The 23,934-nt window shown below is 45.6% G+C and overlaps 1 protein-coding gene across 4 annotated transcripts in view; it reads left to right on the plus strand.

Moving 5' to 3' along the window:
- ATP6V0A4 (ATPase H+ transporting V0 subunit a4) overlaps positions 1-23,934 on the plus strand; it is a 95,832-nt gene that overhangs the window by 44,441 nt on the left and 27,457 nt on the right. For all 4 annotated transcript variants that reach the window (XM_086689043.1, XM_086689041.1, XM_086689051.1 and 1 more), the window contains 8 exons: positions 1,821-2,033; positions 5,524-5,674; positions 6,516-6,655; positions 8,479-8,636; positions 11,702-11,795; positions 15,851-15,969; positions 17,585-17,801; positions 20,845-20,946. In XM_086689043.1, the coding sequence (XP_086545169.1) occupies positions 1,821-2,033; positions 5,524-5,674; positions 6,516-6,655; positions 8,479-8,636; positions 11,702-11,795; positions 15,851-15,969; positions 17,585-17,801; positions 20,845-20,946 (1,194 nt within the window). The remainder of the gene's footprint in view (positions 1-1,820; positions 2,034-5,523; positions 5,675-6,515; positions 6,656-8,478; positions 8,637-11,701; positions 11,796-15,850; positions 15,970-17,584; positions 17,802-20,844; positions 20,947-23,934) is intronic.

Genomic DNA, 23,934 nt, shown 5'->3' on the forward strand with positions numbered 1-23,934 from the left:
CATGTGAGTGAAGGCATAGGATTTTTGTCTTTCTCTGACTGACCAGGAACTGAATTTTTCTTTTCTTTTTTTTTTTTTTTTTAATTTTTTTTTCAACGTTTATTTATTTTTGGGACAGAGAGAGACAGAGCATGAACGGGGGAGGGGCAGAGAGAGAGGGAGACACAGAATCGGAAACAGGCTCCAGGCTCTGAGCCATCAGCCCAGAGCCCGACGCGGGGCTCGAACTCGCAGACCGCGAGATCGTGACCTGGCTGAAGTCGGACGCTTAACCGACTGCGCCACCCAGGCGCCCCTGAATTTTTATTTTCAATTCATTTTAATTAAGTTTAAAATTTTAATGGCCGCATGTGTCTGCCGTGTTGGTTGTTAGCACAGTTCTGGATCCTCCGTGAGTATCTTCAGGAATTAGGTGTGCGAATGTGTGTGTGTTTCAAAACTCTTAGGATAACAAATGTCTTTGCCTTCCCAGAAAAATCTTTGCTTAATTTCTTTAATCCCTTCTCCTCCTTCTTTCTCACTTGTCAAAGAGACTGTGCTTCCCTAAAGCAATTACCCTTGAACTCCTTTCCCCGAACGCTCCCTACTAGATTTTAGGGAAACCTCATGGGGAAAAGAAGTTATGCCAAACTTACGCTCCTGGGGAGCCACCTGAGAACGTTGCTGAGAAGGGTACTCTCTTATAGCCCTGAACAAAAATGAGTCCCATTAAATAAGTAAACTCTGTGGGCAAAATTGTCCATTCCCTCCTTCATTAATTCACTTGTTTATTGAAGACATTAGGTACAAAAAGCAGTTTGATAGATGTATTAATTTCCTCGGGCTGCTATAACAAATTACCACAAACTGGGTGGCTTAAAACAACAGAAATTTATTCTCTCACGGTTCTAGAGGCTGGAAATCTGAGATCTAGGTGTCAGCAGGGCTGTGCTTCCTCTGAAGGCTCTAGGAAGGGGTCCTTTTCTGTGTTGCCCCCACCTCCAAACTCCTGGGTTGAAAACCTAATGCCCAAGGCGATGGTATTAGGGGGTGGGGCTTTTGGGAAGTGATTGGGTTATGAGGAGGGGGCCCCCGTGAATGGGATTAGTGCCCTTATGAAGGAAGCCCCGGAGAGCTCACTTGCCCCTTCTACCATGTGAGGATAGCCCAGAAGAGGATCCTCACCTGACCGTGATGGTGAGTGCGTGATGGTGAGTGCGTTGATCTCAGACCGCCAGCTTCCAGGACTGCAAACGATAAGTTTTTGTTGTTTGTAAGCCACCCTCTATGGTATTGTATTATAGCAGCCCGAAGAGACATAGACATCTCCCTAGCCCCTGGTCGTTGTCTGCAATCTTTGGTGTTCCTTGGTTTGTAGATACCTCACTCCAGTCTCTGCCTGAATCGCACAGGGCATTCTTCCCTGTGTGCCTAGATGTCCAAATCCCTTATAAGGACACCAGTCATATTAGTTAGGGCCCACCCCACTCCAGTATGACCTTAACTTAATTCCATTTGCAAAGACCTTGTTTCCAAATAAGGTCACATTCATAGGTACAAGCGGTTAGGACTCAGCCTATCTTTTTTGGAGACACAATTCAACGTATGACAATAGTACTGTAAGGAATTTAGAAGAAAAGGAAGATACGATCTTTGCCCAAGGGTATTAACCTCTACAAGGGAAGATACTCTGCTCATGAGGGTTGAGGGCGGGGAAGGGCCACAGGCCAGGGGAGGGAGCCCAGAGCGGAAGAAGCCTTTGTGACTGACGAGCTTCCATTTTGCCCCATTGCGGGGCTCCCTGTGTGTTCCTTGTTTCTCTGTGTGTCTGTCTCGCCCAGGTCATCACACAAACAGAGTCTCACCGTCAGCGCCTCCTCCAAGAAGCAGCTGCCAACTGGCACTCCTGGGTCATTAAAGTGCAGAAGATGAAAGCTATTTACCACATCCTGAACATGTGCAACATTGACGTCACCCAGCAGTGCGTCATTGCTGAAATCTGGTTCCCGGTGGCAGACACTGGGCGCATCAAGAGGGCATTAGAGCAAGGCATGGTGAGTGGCAGATGGAGCAGGGGAGGGGGAGGAGGAGTCGCGTCCAGCCTCCGCAGCCCCTCTGTCAGGCGCTAAGGTTGTCATCTTCCTAAGTCACATGAAGTTCATAAGTGACTTGCTGGTGACAAGTGGCAAGTCTCCTTCATCTTTGTGTCTTCAGTTCTTCTTTTTTTCTTTAATTTTTAATGTTTATGTATTTCTGACAAAGAGAGAGAGAGTGAGCACATGCACACAGGTGGGGGAGGGGCAGACAGAGAGAGAGAGGGAGGGGGCCGAGGATCTGAAGCAGGCTCTGTGCTGTCCGCAGAGAGCCCGATGCAGGGCTCGAACTCACGAACTGCAAGATCATGACCTGAGCCGAAGTTGGACGCGTAACTGACTGAGCCACCCAGGCGTCCCTGTATCTTCAATTCTTAATCTAGTGCTGGGCATGTATCAGAAAATTCCTTTTCTTCTCGATGTTTGACAGATATCCACCATCTCTCTGATTTACTGCAAGCGCATGTTGAGCACTGATGTGCTAGTCACTCTGCTAGATGAGACTGTAGGTCCCACATGCGGTGTGACCGTAGGTATGTCCGTTCTCTCATGAAGGTCACCGTCTGGCCAGAAAGACAAACAGCCAGACCCCTGTGCTCACTCTGTGCCCACAGCTATGCTCTGCACTCTGTACCTTGGTTCATCTTACAGCCTTCGTCATTCACCTCTCCAGATGGTCACTGTGCACCAGGAACAGATCCAGGGCTATGCAGGCAGAATGAAGCCCTGGTCTGACAGACTTTCTAGAAAGGAAGACAGATAGTAGGCATGTCCATAACTAATGTGATTTCAGGTGGTGATGGTGGTGAGCAGGAGGGCGGCAGATGGTGGAGGATGGGGTGGGGGGAGAGGAGCTTTGTTCTGATCACCTGTTCACCCCGTTGGTGAAGAAAGGAAACTCTGCCCTAAATGGTACAAGATGGCCAAACACACAACACTGGCCATCGGACACATGAAACTGGCAGCGGTTGATTAGTCACATATGCTTATAGCCCAGGGCAGGAGGACACCACTCCCCACACAGGGCCGCATGGAGGTTGTACTTGGGGCTTGCACTTGGGGGCACAATGAGCCAGCCGGGCTATGGGAGGCAGCCTCCCACAAGAGGAGGGGGTCTGGTTTCCATGGGAGGATGTGAGTAGCTTGTTAGAATACCTTTCTGGGGTGGCAGGGGGGTGAAGCCCATTGGGTCGAAGACTGGGCAGTGTGCAAATGGTCTGGCCTATGAGAGAGCTAGCTGGGTGGGGAGCCCTTCCCCCTCCATGGGAGGCAAATCTGATGAAAACAGAGGAACTCATGGCTTGGACTTTGGGGCCCTGTGAGACTCAAAGACATCAAGGTGACACCTGGAATTTTAGGTCTTACAATACTGTGATAGGGCTGTTGCCCTCAGAAGGCCCCTCTGAGCGGGTGGCTTGGAGCAGGAGCAGGTGACAGGATAGGAGGGAGAAATTTCAAGCTGAAGGATCTGGAAGTAAAGGCCTTGACATGGAATTGGCCTAGGAGGCAGGAGCTATCTTTATCCCCTTTGTACATATGAGGAAACTGAGTCACACAAAGTACAAGTGACCTGACTGTGATCCTGAAGCCAGAAGGCTGGATTTAAATGTCCCCATATAGTAGTCCAACAATGCACCTAGAAAGAGCATTCATTTCACCCAGCTTGGGAAGGGCAGGGGTGCTCCCTGGAGGAAGTGATGCCTGAGCTGAACCATGGAAGGGTCATCAGTGAGCAGGTGGATGGAGGTGGGGAGGAGCATGGAGTGCAGGCCCACCTGGCTGGAGTGAAAGTGTGGCAAGTTTCAAGAATGGGAAGAAGGTCAGGGAGAGGCTGCAGGGCAGGTCCTGAAGGACTTAACAGTGGTATAAGGGATCTGATTTTATGCCCATGCTAGAGCGGCACAATCCAGTTTGCATTTTAGAAACATTTCCGTGCGATATGGACAAGACAGCAGGGCCACCGGGGAGGTGTCCTGACGCACGTATGTGAACGAGACAGGGTCATCCTGTAATCACAGAGGGGCCAAACTTCTACAAGTCTGCTTCGGACTGTTTCTTCAGTGTCTTCAGCCCTCTGAAATAACAAGTCTTTCCCAGATAGGAGTAGAAGGCTCTACGTGGGTAGGAGGTGAGGAGAGAAGTGTAATAGGCTAACTTTCGTTGTCAGCATCACAAACAAGCAAAATATACTTACTCTATGCCAGGGGTTATGTCAGCTGCTGGGGCACATGTTAAGAAAAATGAAGCACCATAATTCTTGCCCTTAGGGAGATCATAATCTCACACATGAAAAGATATATCACAAGAGAGTAAAGAACTCCACCGCTTGCGGTGGGACCTAGGGGAAGTTACTTAACCTCTCTGGACCTTTGTTCCCTCACCTGTCAAGTGGGGCTGGGTAGGAAGGTGATACGGACCTCATGGCATTTTAGGAGGATTGATGGGCATTTAGCCAGTGCTAAGTCCCACTGAGTGTGCAGGTGGTAAGTACCGTTAGACTTTGGACTGACCGAAAGGTTCCTGGGGAGTGAGCCTGGGGAACGGTTCATACCTGGGTAAGTGAAGAAGAGAGATGGCTGGTGTAAAGTCACCTGTTTCTGTGCAGAAGTAGTGGGGGTGAAGGTGTGAAGGGAGCAATAGTCAATATTGGAAGGAAGTCTTGATGACCAAATGGAAGAATTTTGATTCCATTCTCTAGGTAATAGGAAGCCTTTGAAGATTTTTGAGTAGGGGAGTAACATGACGGAAGCAGTACTTGTTTGTTTTATTTTATGAAAGAAGGATTGCACCATCTGCAGCATAGGCTAAATGGGGAGGCTCAGGGCTAGGCTAGTGGTTATGGGAGCGAGAAAAAGAAGGACTTTAAAGGGACAATCAGCAGGATTTGGTGATCGATTGATTGAACCAGGAGAAGAGACGCATCTGATGATTCCCAAGGTTCAGGGATCTGGAGAACGGAGTCTGCTGAAGGAGCAGGGAGGCCAAGGGAGAACCTGGCTTTGGGGCAAGTTGATGAGTTTGATTTTAGGCTCCTGGATATTGTGGGGTTGCTGAGACATGAGAGTTTGAAAGCCCAGACAGGAAATTAAAACAGAATCGAAACTGGGGAGGGAGTAGGACCATTTGGAAGAAAAGGGCAGAATCAAGAAAGTGGGTTAACTCTTGAGGGTGTGAGTAGGGAGAAAGGAAGAGGAGAGGACCCAGAACTGGGCATAACAGGTGAATTGGCAGGAGCAGGAGAATGGAAATGGCCAGAACTCCACTTTCTTGATGACTCTCCTGTAAGATAAATTAGATATTAGGAAGGTATTTTACAGAGTGGTCATGGGTGTCGGAGAGGTCAAGAAATTGTCCCAAGTTCACCTATAAGGGATGGCAGGAATTGGACATCCATGTGCTCACACTCTTCCTTACGTTTTTGTCAATTTTTTTTTTGTTTGTTCTTTTGTAGGAACTAAGTGGCTCCTCCATGGTCCCCATCCTGACTGCAGTGCAGTCTAAAACATCTCCTCCCACATTTAACAGGACCAATAAATTCACAGCTGGCTTCCAGAATATTGTAGATGCATATGGTGTGGGCAGTTACCGGGAAATAAACCCAGGTAAAGTGTCTGATGCATTGTATAATGGGGCAACTTGAAAATGAAAACTGGTTAAGATTTACCCCTTGGGTGGCCTAGGAGGTGAATTGCTTAAAACTGGATCATTCCTAAAATTTTGTTTGGCTTCCTAATGCTCTGCATTGGTTGCCTAAATGGTGATTAGTGAAAGATTTGTTCTTTGTCAAGATTTCACCTGTTCTCCCTTGAACCATTGCCTTATTAGGCAGTCAAATTCAGTTCTTGTTTCCTTAACGATTCAGTGGGGTCATCTCAACATTTTCACAGAGCTGTAGCTGTTTTGTGGGTGAGATGGGAACACAGCTGGCTTCCAGGACTTGGAGTCAGAAGACTGGATTCTAAGTGACATAAGCTGTGTGATATTGGTAGTCTGGTTTGTAAAATAAAAAGGGTAGACCAGGTGCCCTTCAGCCACGTAGTCTATAGTGCTCTTTTTCTCCAAGCAGAGTCCTAATCTTGTGACCTGTAATGCAGCGACCCCATAGGCTGGGTATCCTGTGAGTAGAGGTGTGTGATACATGTGGAGTATACGAAACACTCAGAGATGGGAAACTGGTTTTAAGACCCGATACATTTTGTGATCTTGGGCAAGTCACCAAACTGCTTCAAAACTCAGGTCATCTGTAAACAGGGACTTATAATGCTTACTTATTGATAAGCTAATGTGTGTGCGAGCTCAGCAAATGTTGGGGATGGGGAGGGAAGACAGAATCAGAAAGATACGAGGGAACCAGCTGTGGGTCACGGATCATGTTAGACAGATCTTTGATGGAGCCACTGGCCGTGGGAAGGACTCAGGCTGTTGTGGGTCTCCCCTCTATAGCTCCCTATACCATCATCACATTCCCCTTCCTCTTCGCTGTGATGTTTGGAGACTGTGGTCATGGGATCATCATGCTCCTGGCAGCCCTTTGGATGGTCCTTAATGAGAGACGCTTGCTCTCCCAGAAGACCAACAACGAGGTGGGTGTCTGTCGAATACCTTGCCTCAGTTCTCCGAGGTTATAAGTAGAATCTGAAAAATGTGTATGTTGTTTTCACTAAAGAAACCAACCTGTTTTATGAAAAGCAAAGGATAGAAAGGATAAAGGGGCCAAAATTCAGCCTTGAAATTCCTGTCCAAAGGTCAGTGCTTTGGATGGTGTGGTGCAATTTCTTCCAGCATTTTTGTTTTTTGTACATTGCTTGACAAGGCATTGATCTCTCTTTATTTTTAAGTTTTTCCCCTCCTAACATGAATTTTTTTCTTTGATTATAAAAAACAATATATGTTTATTTTTAAAATTGGGAAAATACAGCAATTTAACTACCTAGAGAAAATCACAACTAATGTTTTTATCTATCTTCCTGTATTTTTTCTGCGCTTATACACAAATTTTTCAACATTTTTAAAAATAGGGCTCACATATTGCATATTAATTTGTGGCCTTTTTTTTTTCACTTAAAATATCACAAATAGTTTTTCTCATGGCAGAGCCCTTCTCCCACAATCAGTCCATGCTCAGTGTTCTTATGAGCTCTGTGTTCACTGGAATACATCTTGTAAGCTGGAAACATGCCTTTAGCTGTGTTCTGAATTTTAAGAATATCTGCAAACTTTTATTACAAGTTGTCTTAACTAGAGCTAGTTCAGTGATGTCACAGCAGCTTAATCATAAGCGAGGTTAGTGGGAAACTCCACCTCTGGCCAATATAGTTTTGTGTGACCAACACTGTAAGAGCCGTAGCTTCCTAGAATAAAGAATTGAAATCTCAGAGCTACACTTTGGCAGGTCTGTGAATGATTGACACCCATCATCCGGTATTATAGAAAGCACTTGACTCTTCTTAGTGGACGTGCTTAGACAAGACTTGATTTTATGACAGAATGAGTGGAGCTTTGACTTGCCATGAAATTTAGCTGCCATATGCATCCAGCTCGGAGCTTGTCTCCTAGAAGTACTTGAAAGAGTGGCTGCAGGGGCGCCTGGGTGGCGCAGTCAGTTAAGCGTCCGACTTCAGCCAGGTCACGATCTCGCGGTCCGTGAGTTTGAGCCCCGCGTCAGGCTCTGGGCTGATGGCTCGGAGCCTGGAACCTGTTTCCGATTCTGTCTGCCCCTCCCCCTCTCTCTCTGCCCCTCCCCCGTTCATACTCTGTCTCTCTCTGTCCCAAAAATAAATAAAAAAACGTTGGGAAAAAAAAAAAAAAAGAGTGGCTGTACACTTTCATGTCCCTCCATAACGTGTGAGGCCTCAGCCTCCGCTTCAGTTATGTTTTCTTTTTCTTTTTTTTTTTTTTAATGTTTATTTATTTTTGAGAGAGAGACAGAGCTCAAGAGGGGAAGGGCCAGAGAGAGAGGGAGACACAGAATCTGAAGCAGGTTCCAGGCTCTGAGCTGTGAGCACAGAGCCCGATGCGGGGCTCGAACTCATGAACCGTGAGATCATGACCTGAGCCGAAGTCAGACGCTTAACTGACTGAGCCACTCAGGCGCCCCTTCAATTATGTTTTCTAACCAGTGATGACTTAAAGATTCTGAGGCTTATATGGTTTTTCTTCCACAGTAACAACCACCGGTCTAGGACTTTTCTGACTGATGCATTTAGGCTCGGGGAAATTACGGTGTGTGTGCTCTATTTGGATCGCTTTGATGTTGCCCCGTGCTGTGGCCCCTCTGTGTGGGGCCTGTGTGCCTTGCCGTGGATGTTCCACTGGTGCTGGAGACATCCCATAACACATTCTCCCCCACCCCAGGCTCTGGTGCCAAGCCCCCTGACGGCCATCTTCTCTGTCTCCCTGAGACCAGATCTGGAATACCTTCTTCCACGGACGCTATCTGATTCTCCTTATGGGCATCTTCTCCATCTACACGGGCTTGATTTACAATGACTGCTTCTCCAAGTCTTTCAACATCTTTGGCTCTTCTTGGAGTGTCCGACCGATGTTCAGAAATGGCACGTGGAAGTAAGTTTACAGACAGAGGTGGGTCACTCGCTTGGCTGTCCAGGTGGCTTCAGGGGCACTTTTCATGGTCAAGAAGTCTATGCCTGGCTCTGCTCAGAGGCGTGCCCACAAATTCAACGAATGATTCCATTTTATTTACCGAGTGAGCAACCTCCAACCAGTCCCTCAGTAACTGTGCTGGTCATTCTGTTGTGTGGAGATAGTTTGTAACATTTCAATTAAGTATATATCATGGTGTCTGTAGCATGTGCCAACACTACTGTGAAAACAAATAGTGAGGCAGGTACAAACTGGGCATCTTGGTGTCAGTCACAGAAGCTAAGTTCCCCGGAGGAGAAGGTTACATTTGAAGCAGACCTAGTTCCAGCAGGGGACTGGACGCAGTGAGCACTTAGGACAGAAGCCTGATGTGGTGTTGAATTATATAAATCGCTGGTTTCCAGTGCTCGAGGCCCCAGATTCACCTGAAGGACATTTTCTTTGATGGTTCAGAGTGACTCCATTCAATGTCAAAAGCAAAGGAGGGGGTGGCTAGTTTTCATAAGCAGCTCCCTGTGTTTGTCTTTTGGGTGATGGAGTGAGGAGGGCAGGTAGGATAGAGTAGCTGGCGAAGAGTGGCTGCGTGGGTGGCTGTGTCATGGGGGGGTCAATGCATCCCCCCTAGTTTCTTTGCTGGTCCAGCTTCCTTGCAGTAGAGGACAGGACTATTAAACAATAAGGAAGGGAAGGAAGGAAGGAAAGGAAGGGAAGGGAAGAAGGAAAGGAAGAAGGAACAGAAGAAGGAAGGAAGGAAATGAAGGATAGGACATTTTCCAGAATACAGATGGCTATATTGACAAGTGCTTTTGTTTTTGTACTTGCTTTACGATTAAGTACCCTGAAGAGATGCCTAGGAGAACAAAGCTTTCATAAATTTAAAGACAAATTACTTAGTTCTGCTCTTTAGATGTAAACTCGTAAGCATAGCGATGGGCTTTGAAGCATGTTAAATCAGCACAATTTCACCAAACTACCTCCATGAAATCTCATTTACCCAGGAGCGTGATTGGGAAAGGTCCGAGTCACCTGGCTTTTTGTCATTCTGCAAATGTGGGCTCGAGTACTCTTTTATGCACCTGTGAATGGAATGACTCCTGCCCCAATTCAAGGCTCTCGGAGGCCAAGCCCAGTCTGAGGGACACTCAGCCACATGCCAGGCATCACTTGTATGAAGTGGGACCTTATTAACAGGGAGACAAAAGAAAAGTGCAGTCATCCATCAGAGTGGCAAAGGACACAGCAAGCTGGTTTTGGTCACCAGTCACAAGCTAGGTCTTGGGCTTGCTTTCCCTGGGAATTGACTAGGGACACTGTCACAACGTTCTTCAGCCAAGGACCACCAGAAGCATGCCTGGCATCACCCAGCACTGAATTTACTAACTCAGGGAGCTGGTGTACCAGTGGGGGAGCATGGGCATCTCAGCAAGAGGATGTAGGGAAAGGGCCTACAGGGTCTGGCTTCTAGGAGGATGAGGGCAATGTTTGGTCATTTTTGTGGTTCGGGCATTGCCCTTATTTTGATATGTCCATATTTTAATATCAGATATGATGTGGATCGGTCTTGTTTTTGTCTGGATCCACCAAGGTCAGAGGGTGGCTTTGTCTGATGTTGGTGTTCTGTGAACTTGTTTATGTCAACAGCAGAGATCATGCCTTAGCTGTGGGTGCCGGTTCCCTCTTATCGGGAGCGGCTTTGTCCACACACAAACAAACCTCTTCTAGTTCAGTGTAACCGTATGCACTGAGGCATGCATTAGGGTCTGAGTCTGAGACGGCCAGTGAGGCCATCTGTTCCCACTGTGTCCTGAGGGTCTGGTCATTGAGATCAGGCTTCCTGATCCCCCCTGTTGCTCCCTAACACCTTCGAGCACCTCAGTTGTAGGAGGGAGGGAGTATATTTCTAGGTAGCCAACCAAAGTTGCCAGCACTCTTTTCTTCATCATTTCAGTATTCCTTCTTGGCCCTTCTATAGATGTGTGCTCTGTTAAACAAACAAACAAACAAACAAACAAACACCCCTAATATTCTCATCCCCTTGGGGCTTGCAGAGATAGTAAGAAATTCCTACCCACTGACGTTCATGCTTCTGGGCAAAACTGGGACACTGATTTAAAGACATTCAATGATTTAAACAAACCGACAGTTAAAAAGTTATGAGTAATTTGGGAAAATTTGAGCAATGATTGCATGTTTGATGATTTTAAGTGATTGCTCGTAATTTTTAAGGTATGATACTAGACTGTGTTAATTTTCCTTAAGTCTGTATCATTTAAAATACATACTAAAATATGTGTGGATAAAAGTAGCGGTCTGTTAATCGGAAATGATTCATTTGGTGGGAGGCAGCACTGGGTAGAGGGTCAGATGGAAAAGACTGGCCATGTATTGACAACTGGGAAATGGGTAGCTATATGGAAGTTTAATATATTATGCTCTCTACTATTGTGTAGTTTTGAAATTTTCTGTTCTAAAATTTCTTTGTTGCACATAAAATAAAAACTAAGAAGATTTAAAAAACTTATCTGAGCAAAAAGAATAAATAAAGACATTCAATGGACTGCAACTTTTGAGAGCTGAGTTTCATGAAGATTAGGGTCTGTGGGTGAGAGCCAAATTATACCTCCAGATGAGCCCATGTGTACGCAGGGATGATTTCCCAGGCTTGTCCCCAGGCTGAGATTTCTTTCTTATATGCTCCTTCATCCCTGACCGACTTTTTTTCTGACGTAGTATAACTGCTTTTCTTTACAATACTCCACCAGGCTGAGAGCCTTTGGAGACTCAGACTGTGAGCGTCTTGGGGCCAGATGGTAATGTGCATAGTCTCAGCACCTAGGACAATACTTCGCACATAGTAGGTATTCAGTACCCATGCATGGAATGATTGAATGAGCCAAATGATGAGTTGCACCAACAGTGAGGCTTTGATTGGCTTACAAGTTCATGACCAACGGCACTATAGTGTTTTTTTTCTACCTCTGGTTAATCATTGGTTTTGTTTTTATTTTTCCTTTTCCCCTCTCTAGTGCACATGTAATGGAAACAAATCCATATTTACAGCTGGACCCAGCCATTCCAGGAGTGTACTCTGGAAATCCATACCCATTTGGGATTGATCCGGTAATAATGTCTTCTTGGGTTAGATATTTATTACGTACAATGTCTTGCTGAGGAGATCTCTATGTAGAGGGGAGGAAAGTGCCAGAACCTTTGAAATCAACAAACTTACACACTGAGCTAGAATTACATATACTGGAGGTTTTGTGGCACTGTGTAGGACTCAAGTAAATGTCCTACCTGTACCCTTTACCTAGCCCCTGGGTCATTTTCCATATAGTTGCTCAAACATCTGCTTCCTTCTCCAATAATTTATACCCCTGGTGGTTAATGATTGCTTCTTTAAAAGGCCCTTGGTTGCCTGGAAAGTATGCATGTTAGAGAAGTTATTAGCATACGGATCAAGTTCCTTACCTTGGCATTTTCTTGTAGTGAGTAACATCTCCCTTATCCTAGCAAAGTATGGATTTGCTCTTAGCTTTGCTTAATTTTACCGCCTAGAATTGACACAAGTTTTTTTTTTTTTTTTTAAATGGTACGAGTTAACTTTTGTGTTCGTTATATCTATCTCAACTGGATTTGAGCCAAGCGAAACAAAGGTGCTTCCTTGCACAGCCTTTCAGATCTAAAGGGATTTCCAGAAGGCTCACATGCCTATTGGCTTATACGTGATGGCCCAACACATAACTGCCACTAGGTGGCAGCCTTGTGCTCCAAATGAGCTTGACCGAGCTAGACGGAAACTTGGCAAATGTTGTCAATAAATGTTTCTTCTAAGCTCTTTTTGTGGGAGAGATCCTGAGACCTTAGTTTTAGTTGCTGCCATTTGAGAGTAAACAGTACGGGCCCTAAAACTGTACTCTCGGATCTTATGGGTTGTCTCCTCTTCGGCTAGCCGGAGTCCTCCCATTGCTTGCCTGTCTCCCCTCCCTTACAAAGGCAGAAGACATCACCCGGGATTTGTTTATACTTGGCCACTCAGGGACACTCGTATTCTAAATTTTATCACACGAGGTAAAGTCCTTGAAAGTTGAGCTGTAAGCCGCAAAGTGCTGAAAACAAACGCAAGTTGATATTTTTGTTGCTTGAAAGGCTTTTTCTGTGGTCCGAGGAATTTCATGATTAGCACGCGGGCTGCGGAGGAGGACAGACAGAGGGTCTGGTTGACCTTCCTTTGCTTTGAATGTCTTTGCTGCCACTGTCCTCTTTTCACCTTCCCAGCCCACCCCTGAATCATCAGTATATCCTGTCTGCCCGGTTCTGCTCCTCAAAGGCCATCGTAGCCCAGAACCCACGGAGCCAGAGTATCTACTGTGGCAATTTTATCATCTTCCCGATAGAGAAGAAAGGAAAAATGTGAGGGGTAGAGGAGAAGTGCGATATTAAGAAGAATTAACTTTTTCCCTAGTAACATTTATGTTTTTGAACATTCCTGGTCTTTTTGTGAAAAACTAAGAGTTATATGAGATTAAAAATCCACAAAATAGTATAAACTAGAAAAGAAAGAGTCTCCTTCCCTATCTCTGATGTTCTGGCAATTCTGTTCCCCAGAGATACCCCCTTTAACAGAACGTTACTGTGCCTGTATTAGACCCTATATATATCAATGAACGGTTGGATTTTTACATAATGTAAATTTCTACAGCAGCATTTATTGACCATGTGCAGCCTTTTTTGTGAATCAAATCATAAGATATTTGGTTATCAGAGCTGACAGGTCTTTCTAAAAGTGTTTGTAGAGGGGCTCCTACGTGGCTCAGTTGGTTGAGCGTCAGACCCTTGATTTTGATTCAGGTCATGATCTGAGCCCTGTGTGGGGCTCTGTGCTGACAGCACGGAGCCTGCTTGGTTTTCTCTCTCTCCCTTTCCCCCTGTCTCTCTCTCTCACCAAAAAAAAGAAAAAGAAAAAGTGTATGTATTTTTAAATAAATGAACGTAACACAATGGTTAAAAGCCTATGCTTTTGTCTCAGATAGCTGTGTATAAATCTTGCCTTTTCTATTTCCTCACTATGTGGTTTTGAGCAAGTTAATACCTCTGTGTCTCTGTTTCCTCATCTGCAAAATGGATATAACAGCAGCCCTAACTCACTGGGTTGCTCAGAAGATTAAATGATTTTTATGTGTCAAACACCTGGAACAGAGTCTGGAAAATAAGTAGGTCAAATAACCTATTTGCTATAGTATTATTTCTTCCTAGGTGTGTAGAGAACTTAATTGCCCTGAGATTGAGATAAATTTCCCTTCTCTGTAAAATGCGAATATTTACATCCGTCTCGTAGGGTTGTTAGACTTAAATGAGATAGTACATTTAAAGAGCTTAGTTTGTGCCTGGTACTTAATTTATAGTTCATCAGATTTGACTGGGCCTAAACCGTGCTGGGGACCCTGCCCTAACCATGTTCGGTGATCCCGTAGGGCTGGCCAAGCAGGAGGGCAAAGGGAAGAGCAGAGGGTACAGGGCAAGCCTGGTGCAGCTTAAATGCCAAGGCAGATGGCGAAGGGAGAGGAGACGTCTCTGGTGTCTGGGCACCTGTTACTGGAGACCCTTTGCCTACCTTGCCAGCAGCCCCCTTAGTGATGGTCCAGCTGGCAGCTGCTCAGGACATTGTAAAGGACGTGTCGGTGAGGTGTGGTTCCTGCCTGCTTGTGTGCCTGGGGTGGGTGCAGGGTGACTTTGCATTGAGGCCGTGCCTAGCAGAGCTTCGAGCTCTTACCCAAAGCAAAGTAGTTTGGAGGAGGAAGTCATGTTAGGTGGGAAGATGTGGCTTTGTTACCTTTGAGATGTGGTATAGCAAACCCTTAAGACATATGTATAATCTTTTTAAAAAATTTTTACATTTATTTATTTTAGAGAGAGAGTGAGCGGGTGTTTGAGTGCCCAAGTGGAGGAGGGGCAGAGAGGGAGAGGGAGACGCAGAATCGGAAGCAGGTTCCAGGCTCTGAGCTTTCGGCACAGAGCCCAACACAGGGCTCGAACCCACGAACCATGAGATCATGAGCTGAGCCGAAGTAGGATGCTTAAGCACCTGAGCCACCCAGGTGCCCCACCCTTAAGACATATCTAGCAGGCAGTTTGGGATGTGTCTAAAGTTGAAGAGGGCTGAGAGGTAAGAGCAAAGACTGAACCATTTACATAGGGGTGGGAGTGGAGACCATGGGGATGTTGGAGATGTCTTTGGGGAAGAAGAATGCCAGTGAGTGGGGCCATTAACTAGCATGGGACCCTACCCAGCCCCCTAGCCACTCTGAGTGCTTGCTCTGTGTGTCAGTCTTGGTGGGAAGGCCGGGACATGTGCCCCTCACTTTTCAAGCCTGGCAGTTCTGTTAAAACAGGGACTGCATAGGGGCACCTGCCTGGCTCAGTCGGTTGAGCGTCCGGCTTTGGCTCAGGTCATGATCTCACGGTTTATGAATTCGAGCCCCATGTCGGGCTCTGTGCTGACAGCTCAGAGCCTGGAGCCCGCTTCTGATGCTGTGTCTCCCTCTCTCTCTGCCCCTGCCCCCACTCATGCTCTGTCTCTCTCCCTGTCAAAAATAAATAAACATTCAAAAAAATTAAATTAAAAAAAAAAACAAAAAACCAGGGACTGTGTGGAAGGCAGGGAGCATGTCTTGCCCATAGCGCTAACAAATATTGACTCTAAGTGTGGTTTCTTGCGATGGGCCCTGGAAAATGCTTTGTGACGTGAAGCATTTTAGAAATGCCAAGTCAAAGGTGGTATTCTCAAGAAGGGATTGGAAAAATTCATGTACCAGAGCTCTACATCACTACCAAGTGGAAGTGAGGCCAGTTTGAGATCTCTCCATGATGTTTCAGAATGTCTTTTCCCTTAGAACAGAGGAGAAATCGTGTAGGATTTTTTTTCTTCTAGCCACGTAATATCTTCCTAATGGCACTAATAATTCTGCCAAACTTGTCATTAGAATCGCATTTAAAAGGGGTTTGGTCCCCTTCCTTTCCTGAACCTAAAATGTCCGCATTGAACTGGATCAGAATGTGAAAATATGGATGGTCCCCAGAGTGACTTCCTCAGGAGGAGTCCTGCTATTTCCCCCGATGCCGGGAGAACTTCTCGACTCTGATCTCACGTATTCCTTGTCATGTCTCCCATCCAGATTTGGAACTTGGCTTCAAACAAACTAACGTTTTTGAACTCCTACAAGATGAAGATGTCAGTTATCCTGGGAATTGTCCAGATGGTTTTCGGTGTTGTTCTCAGCCTTTTCAATCATGTGTGAGTTTCACGATGAACTTTCTGCCCGTTGATCTGACCGCGTCATTGATGAGCGGTGACTGAGCCGCTACATTGGTCCTGCGTCTCCTTGTGTGAGGGTTTCTTCCTTGCCACAGGGAGCCCTTCGCCGTGTCTCTTGGCTTGAGCCAGGACGGGCAGGTTTGGCGGAAGTGGGACCTCTGTCTCTCCCGAGCTGGGTCACTGAAATATGAGTGACCTTTCGCCTCAGGCATATTTGAGGGTTCAGAAAGAGACTGGCAAGCCCGTAGCATCTTCTGTCCCCTCAACCTGAAAGACTTGGGGTCACCGCTATATCCAGGATTAGCTCCCACCAGTGGGCAAGTGGAGACATAAGTGCATTTGGGCCACCGTGCCCTCAGAGTCCTAGAATCCTGATGTAGTGTCTTCCAAATGGCTGCACCTTCTCTCTCACTTGGACTGTTAATGTTGTCTTATCTTTCCTTTCCTTCTATCGACCTGCCTCTCTAAACGTCTCAAACCTATTCTCTAAGGATATAAATGTACGAAAACATGGAAACTGGTCAATTACACATTGATTCTTAAGCTTCCACCCCAAAGTGACACATACCCCTTCCGTTCCCACTGGCCAGAGCCAGTCCCATGGTGACCGCCGACCTGAAAGCTCACAGAAGTACAGTTCTGCTTGAAAAATAAGATCTATTTAGTGAGCAAACTAGTCACGACCAGTGACTAGGGACCCCTGGTACTCCTGCTTACCTGAAAGGGCCGTGGGGTTAAATGGGAGGTAATCCCAGAATGTATTTTCTGGAGCAGATTATCATTGGTATCACTGCATGTCAGGCAGGCCTCTGTCTAGTAGTCATGTTTTGTTGCGGGATCTCCCCTTTCCCTCAGATAACTCTTAGAATTAGCAATGGGCCTGGGGCCCTTTCTGACATTTTAACTTGGTGGCCCCCAACTCAGCCTTCTGAGCCTCTCTCTGTATCTTAGAGCAGGAGTTGGCAAACTTTCTCTGTAAAGGGCCAGAGGGTAGATATTTTAAGCTTTGCAGGCTCGATGGCCTTTGTCACAACTACTCAGTCCTGGCATTGTAGCATGAAAGCTGCCATAGACAATTTGTAAATGGAATGTGACTGTGTTCTGATAAAACTTTATCAGTGAACCCTGAAATTTGAATTACGTAAAATTTTCATGTGTCATAAACAAGTCTTCTCCTTCTTCTGATTTTTTGGCCAACCGTTTAAAAATATAAAACCTATTTTTATTTAACTTTGGGCTGTTTAAAAACAGGTGACGGGCTCAGTTTGGCCCGTGAACCTTAGCTTGCCGACCCCTGTCTTAGAAGAAGCGCTTCCTAGTCACTCCTCAAGGGCACACTCTTTGTGCCCTTGAATGTGTTCGTATAAGCTAGATGTGCAGGTGAAACTGTGGCCGGATCCCCAGCTCTCCCTACAGGCATGCCCTTTGCTTCCGACGCTACCTTCCAGACTCTGGCTCTCTTGAATCCTTCCTTTCTCTTCTTCTCCATCCATGCATAACTGCTGCTTGACAGGAGAGTGGATGCGGTGTGGGGGGGAAGAAAAAGAACATTTCGTGCTTTGGGGAGAATAATGGGTGTGTTTCCCACCCCCAGATACTTCGGAAGAACTCTCAACATCGTTCTGCAGTTTATTCCTGAGATGATTTTCATCCTGTGTCTGTTTGGATACTTGGTCTTCATGATCATTTTCAAGTGGTGCCACTTTGATGTGCACATGTCCTGGCACGCCCCAAGCATCCTCATCCACTTCATCAACATGTTTCTGTTTAACTATGACGACCCTTCCAATGCACCCCTGTACAGACATCAGGTATCTGTGGCGTTTCCTTCTGTTATGCGCTGGGGCGGGGTGGGGCGGGGGGGTGTCACATCTGTCTCATGCTCCCAAGTGTTGCAGAGTGTAGTCATTTGCAAGACTGCGCCAGGTTAGCACCCTGCCGGGGTTGTTAGGTCCTTTCAATTTCCGAAGGTGTTTATTAGACTTGGATGAGTGCACAGGTGCTGGGGACGGTATGCCGCTGCTGCTCTGCCTGCTCCTGTTGGGGTGAGGCCCGATGTGGGTATCGCTGTGCAGTTGAAAATTGGCTTGTGCGTCGTCTATGAAGAAAGGAAAAAAAAAAAAACAAGTCCTTCGGATGGATTGGCCTGAAACCGCACATGGTCTGCATAGCACCTTAAAATGTCATCATCTTTGATTCTAAACATAAGCTGAGATGTACGAGAAAGAAACTGGCAAGAGACCAGAAGAGGAGTCCCTCTGTTGACATGGGCAGGGGGCCCCTGGAAAACTAGAGTCCAAATCCCTGCTCTTCCTGCTCAGAGCTTCCATGGCTAGTTAGAGATGACTTCTCTTTCTCTGGCTCTCTTTTTCTTTTGATTCTTCTTCCGGGGACAGTACCTCCCAGCACCTGGACCGTGCGGCCGTTCTGATTTCTTCCACTTCTGGCACTTCATTATCAACTTAGCAATTCAGCCTCATTGTCGACTTAACATTTTTGTTTTTGTTTTTTTTTTTAAAAAAGCATAAATGTTCCATGGGAGCTGGATATAAAAACAACTCAGTGAGTAACTCTTGGTTAACGCAAATAGTTTCCCTCTGGCCTCTCCCTGTGATGATACCGTGTGAAGGTAGATTTTCGCTCAGGGAGGCTGTGCTTACATAAGTTGTGATTGCTCTGTAGCAAGTACCATGGCTGTTTGCCCAGTGCCAGGTGACCCTCTGTTGCTCGTGTAACTTACCCGTGGTTGCTCACCCTGCATGTCCGCATTAAACACATGCTCCGCTCCTCCCATGCACGGCCTCATGAGTTTGATTCCTAGGTGTGGCCCCCTCCTCTGTGGGAGCAGCAAACAGTAAGAAGAGAAAATGCTTTGTGACAGGGCATTTTTTATGCAAAATAAGGAATACTTTTTTTTTTTAAATTTTTAAAGTTTATTTATTTTGAGAGAGAGAGAGCGCGCGTGAGTGAGCTAGGGGCAGAGAGAGAGAGAGACGGAGAGACAATTCCAAGTAGGTTCCGTGCTGTCAACGCACAGCCTGACGTGGGGCTCGATCTCTCGAACGGTAAGATCATGACTTGAGCCAGGATCACGAGTCGGACGCTTAACCGACTGAGCCACCCAGGCACCCTGAAAAATCAGGCAGGATTTTAGATGATAGTGAAAGAAGACACGTGCCTCTGAAAGCTCTTTTGAGGTATCCCTACTTTACTGTGGTAGCACATTTTGTTATACATCAATGAATGGTTGTATGAACCACCCATAGATTGTAAGCACTAAGTAAATATATTTGGAAGGTTCATTGACTCAGTGCTGGAGTCCGAATGAAAGTTTACTTGTATTTCCCAAACAAGTCTTCCCTTTGAGGCAAAGGACTCAGACTCATCAATTATTTCATGTGCTAACTCCTTCCCTAGAAACTAAAGTCCTCACCTGGTCTGGCATATACACTGAACATTGCACAGTGAGTGACTTTTCCAGCTTTTTTTCCCATTCAAAACCCTTACTGGGAGTTGGCTGGTTTCCCTACGCCCTAGTATGAAGATGAATTATCCTGACATAGTTTCAGGTTTCCATGACGTCCTTCTGGGGTCATGCAGCTGGAAGAGACGATGTCAGTTGATAAATTCAGCCCCTTCCCAACACTGCCCTGGCCGACTTGGTGCCCTGTCTGGATATCAAAGGACAAGAGCAACAGATAAATATAAATATCTGGTTGCTGTGTACATCACGAGGTGGGAAAGCCTCACATAAAGATGGACAAACTGCAGGGAGGTAGCTTTGTGTGCAGGGAGTCAGAGCTGGCAAGCACAGTGTGTGTTTCTGTGGCTTCCCTCCCTCTCCTGAGCCTTCCAGAGTGGAGAAGCATAGAAGATTGGGCAGATAAGATGTTCCCACCGTTAGCAGGGCAAATCTGGTTACAACTGGGCTAAAAATCATCCCCTGGCATTCAGTGAGAACTTGGCCAGAACAGTTGAAGAAAAGGGAAGGCTCAAGGAACGTTTTTCCTTCCTCCAAGCACCCAGTGTCCATTCCTTTCCAATAGCTCTGGCCAAGCCTCCCTGGGCTGCCTGGTTCTTTTCACAGCTCTAGGTCACTCTTCAAAACTGGTGACTAGAAGGTGTATCACAAGCGAGGCTGGGGCACGAGGGCGTGATAGGAAGCGTGTAGCAGGATGATAAGGGGGGATCACTCCCGAGTTTCAGCAGAAGCATAAAGACTATGGGTGCCTCATCCCAGAGGGAACCGTGAGGGAGACAGCCGGGGAGAGTTCAACATGGCTACCCCAGAGCCCCACGTCAGGTGACTCACCCACAGCGAGAGCGTGCTGGTCAGGGTAGAGCGTAAGGAAGCTTTGTTTTTTTATTTTGAAAGAGAAAGAGAACTCAGATAATTATCTAGCACTGGAAAGATAAAATTACTAATTGAGATAAATGCTTGTGACTTAAAGTGACCCAAGGACTTCTGGCTACAACAGAGTGACCAGTGAAGTCATGGGGCCTGTCACACTTTTCATGCAGGGCCAGGGGCTATTCCCATGGGGCAAGGGATACATAAAGCTGCCCTTATGTGCCTCATGAATACTTGTTCACATATGGTATGGGTAGATAGCAAGGGGGTACTCGGTAAAGAATAAGAGAGTGGGTTTCCAGTGACTACCCTGGGTTGACACAGGGCACCACTGGTCCGAAATAGGAGTACTCCAAGATGTAAAAGTGAGTGGATTCATTGAAATGCTTTAGATCTCTTAAAATAGGTACAACTAAAATGATCCATGTTTACCATTTTTATCATATGAAGTATGTTGTGTGATCACCTTAAAATGACGGGATCTTACCATTTTAATCTTACAGCAAGAAGTCCAAAGTTTCTTCGTTATCATGGCTTTGATTTCTGTGCCTTGGATGCTTCTGATTAAGCCGTTTATTCTTAGAGCCAATCATCAAAAATCCCTGGTAAGAGCCGTTCATTTAAATTCACTCACTGTGGGTAAGAACGTGGGCTCCTTGAAAATAGAAGTCTGGGCTTTAGACAGATTGCTGGGCTTCCTGAGACCCGAAGGACCTAAAGAAACTACCCTGCCCCATGGCATGTTTCCTTCTACAGAGCTCCACATTTCCCTGGGGTCTTATTTTATTTTATTTCATTTTTATTTATTTTTTAAATATGAAATTCATTGTCATATTGGTTTCCATACAACACCCAGTGCTCATCCCAACAGGTGCCCTCCTCAATGCCTATCACCCACTTCCCCCTCCCTCCCACCCCCCATCAACCCTCAGTTTATTCTCAGTTTTTAAGAGTCTCTTATGGTTTGCCTCCCTCCCTCTCTAACTTTTTTTTCCCCTTATCCTCCCCCATGGTCTTCTGTTAAGTTTCTCAGGATCCACATGAGAGTGAAAACATATGGTATCTTTCTTTGTATGACTTATTTCACTTAGCATAACACTCTCCAGTTCCATCCACATTGCTGCAAAAGGCCATATTTCATCCTTTCCCATGGGGGGGGGGGTCTTATTTTAGAATAATGTTCTACTAAGGGCAAGCATGTTTAAATCTTAAATTTTGCAAACTTTGCTCAGGGTGTGTGTGTGTGTGTGTGTGTGCCTCCGTGTATGTGTGTGTATGCACGTGTGTGTGCACCAAGTCTACGGGTAGCTAATGACTTACAACAGTCTGAACACGGTTGTTTCATTAGTTGGAAATAAAAGTACTTTACTACAGTTTTAGTTTATTAATGAATATTGAAAGTTGTTTTTACTAGATTTTAAAGTTGTGAGGTTTCACTGTTCATCTATCATGTCATAGATTGTTTGAGTGAAGTTGTAAACACATACAAGTAAGCCAGCTTCTATTTATTTGTGATTTTTCCCCATTGCCAAACACCAATTTCAGTCCATTTCCTCCTTTTGTCTGAACTGCTTCTGAGCCCCAGATTTACTCAGGGAGCGAAGAAGAGTTTACTATCAGTTTAAATCAAATGGGATTTGGGAAGATTGACCTCCTAGGGCACGTCAAAGTCTAGAAATCCACACGAGTGCTGTTTCAGATTATCACTCTCTGCGTTCTCTATCTACATCAGTACAAAAGAGTAAGTGGAACTTGCTGAGATCACATATGTTTTAAGTTGTTGTAAATATTTTCAGATAAATTCTCCCCCCCCCCTCCCCCCGCCCCCCACAATATCTGTTGGGTATTGACCTGGCTGAGTTCTGGACCTGGAGATGATAAGACTGGAGTTCCAGAGGCTCGTCCCTAGGTGGCACCCTCTCTCCACATCACCTGCTTCTCTCCCTATTGTGTCCTGCCTGCCTTGTTTAGTTATGAAATTGTCTGATAAATACAATTTATATGGGAGATAAATAAATAGAAAGGCGAAGCAAAGAAGAATACTTGTTTATTGTTTAGTCCATTTGTAAGAGACCCAGGTGGTAAAGCGTGGCTGAGGTGGAAGGCTGTCTAGAGGTGACCGAGTACTTCAAAGGAACATGGCAAATAGCTCTTTATAGACATAGATGCAACTCTCTTTTCTACCTGTCCGTAAATTTAATGAGCTTAAGTCCATGAGTCCCACCTGAGTCCCCAGACTCTAAAACAATAGCTTCCCTTGCTCTTTGCTACGCAAAAGCTGTAAACAGTTGCTGATCTCAACCTGGTTGATTTCTCTCTTTACCCCATGGTAACTTACACAATAGGGAAGGAAATATAGAGGGTTTTCTTAGTCTGCCATCTTGGATGATACCCCCTAAACCAACTCTGGGTAGTAGGAGCTCCCTAAGACTGCATGGAGGGCTGTCTCCTTGGGATTCCTTGGAATACATAGCTGTTGATCGGTTTTATAGGCTGCTGATTAGGGTCTTGGTGATCCTTTTTCATGTTTCGTTAGAAATATTTCTACCACCTCCATCCAAGAGATGATCCCACTAGGGCGTTATTTGCCCCCCATCCAGTTCCCTCCGTGAAACCTTAAGGAGGCCCAGTATATTGAGATTATAAACATATTTGTGATGGGCCTCAGGGGTATGAGCAGAAGTCCCACGTATTCAGGCTCCTCTATACGCTATAACCTGCGGCCCCTGCAGAAAGTGGTTTGGAAACCTCTGCACTAGAGGGCCACCGAGTAGTATTCCATTGTGTACATATATGTATATACACCACATTTTCTTAATCCATTCATCAGTTGATGGACATTTGGGCTCTTTCCATAAATTGGCTATTGTTGATAGTGCCGCTATAAACATTGGGGTGCATGTGCACCTTCAAATCAGCATTCCTGTATCCTTTGGATAAATTCCAAGTAGTGCAATTTCTCGGTTGTCGGTTGTAATTCTATTTTTAATTTTTTGAGGAACCTCCGCACTTTTCCAGAGTGGCTGAACCAGTTTAGTTTGCATTCCCACCAACAGTGCAAGAGGGTTCCCCTTTTTCCACATCCTCGCCAACATCTGTTGTTTTTCTGAATTGTTAACTTTAGCCAGTCTGACCTGCGTGAGGTGGTATCTCAATGTGGTTTTGATTTGTATTTCCCTGGTGATGAGTGATGTTTCCTTGGTGATGACACTTTTCACGTGTCTGTTTGCCATTTGGATGTCTCCTTTGGAGAAATGTCTATTCATGTCTTCTGCCCATTTCTTCACTGGATTATTTGTTTTTTGGGCGTTGAATTTGATAAGTTCTTTATAGATTTTGTATACTAACCCTTTATCTGATACGTCATTTGCAAATATCTTCTCCCATTCCATTGGTTGCCTTTTAGTTTTGTTGATCGTTTCCTTTGTTGTGCAGAAGCTCTTTATCTTGATGAGGTCTCAGTAGTTCATTTTTGCTTTTATTTCCCTTGCCTTCAGAGATGTGTCAAGTAAGAAGTTGCTGTGGCCAAGGTCAAAGAGGTTACTGCCTGTTTTCTCCTGTAGGATTTTGATGGTTTCCTGCCTCACATTTAG

The sequence above is a fragment of the Puma concolor genome, chromosome A2 (genome assembly GCF_028749965.1).
Source record: "Puma concolor isolate L17-30 chromosome A2, mPumCon1.1.hap2, whole genome shotgun sequence".
NCBI lineage: Eukaryota > Metazoa > Chordata > Mammalia > Carnivora > Felidae > Puma > Puma concolor.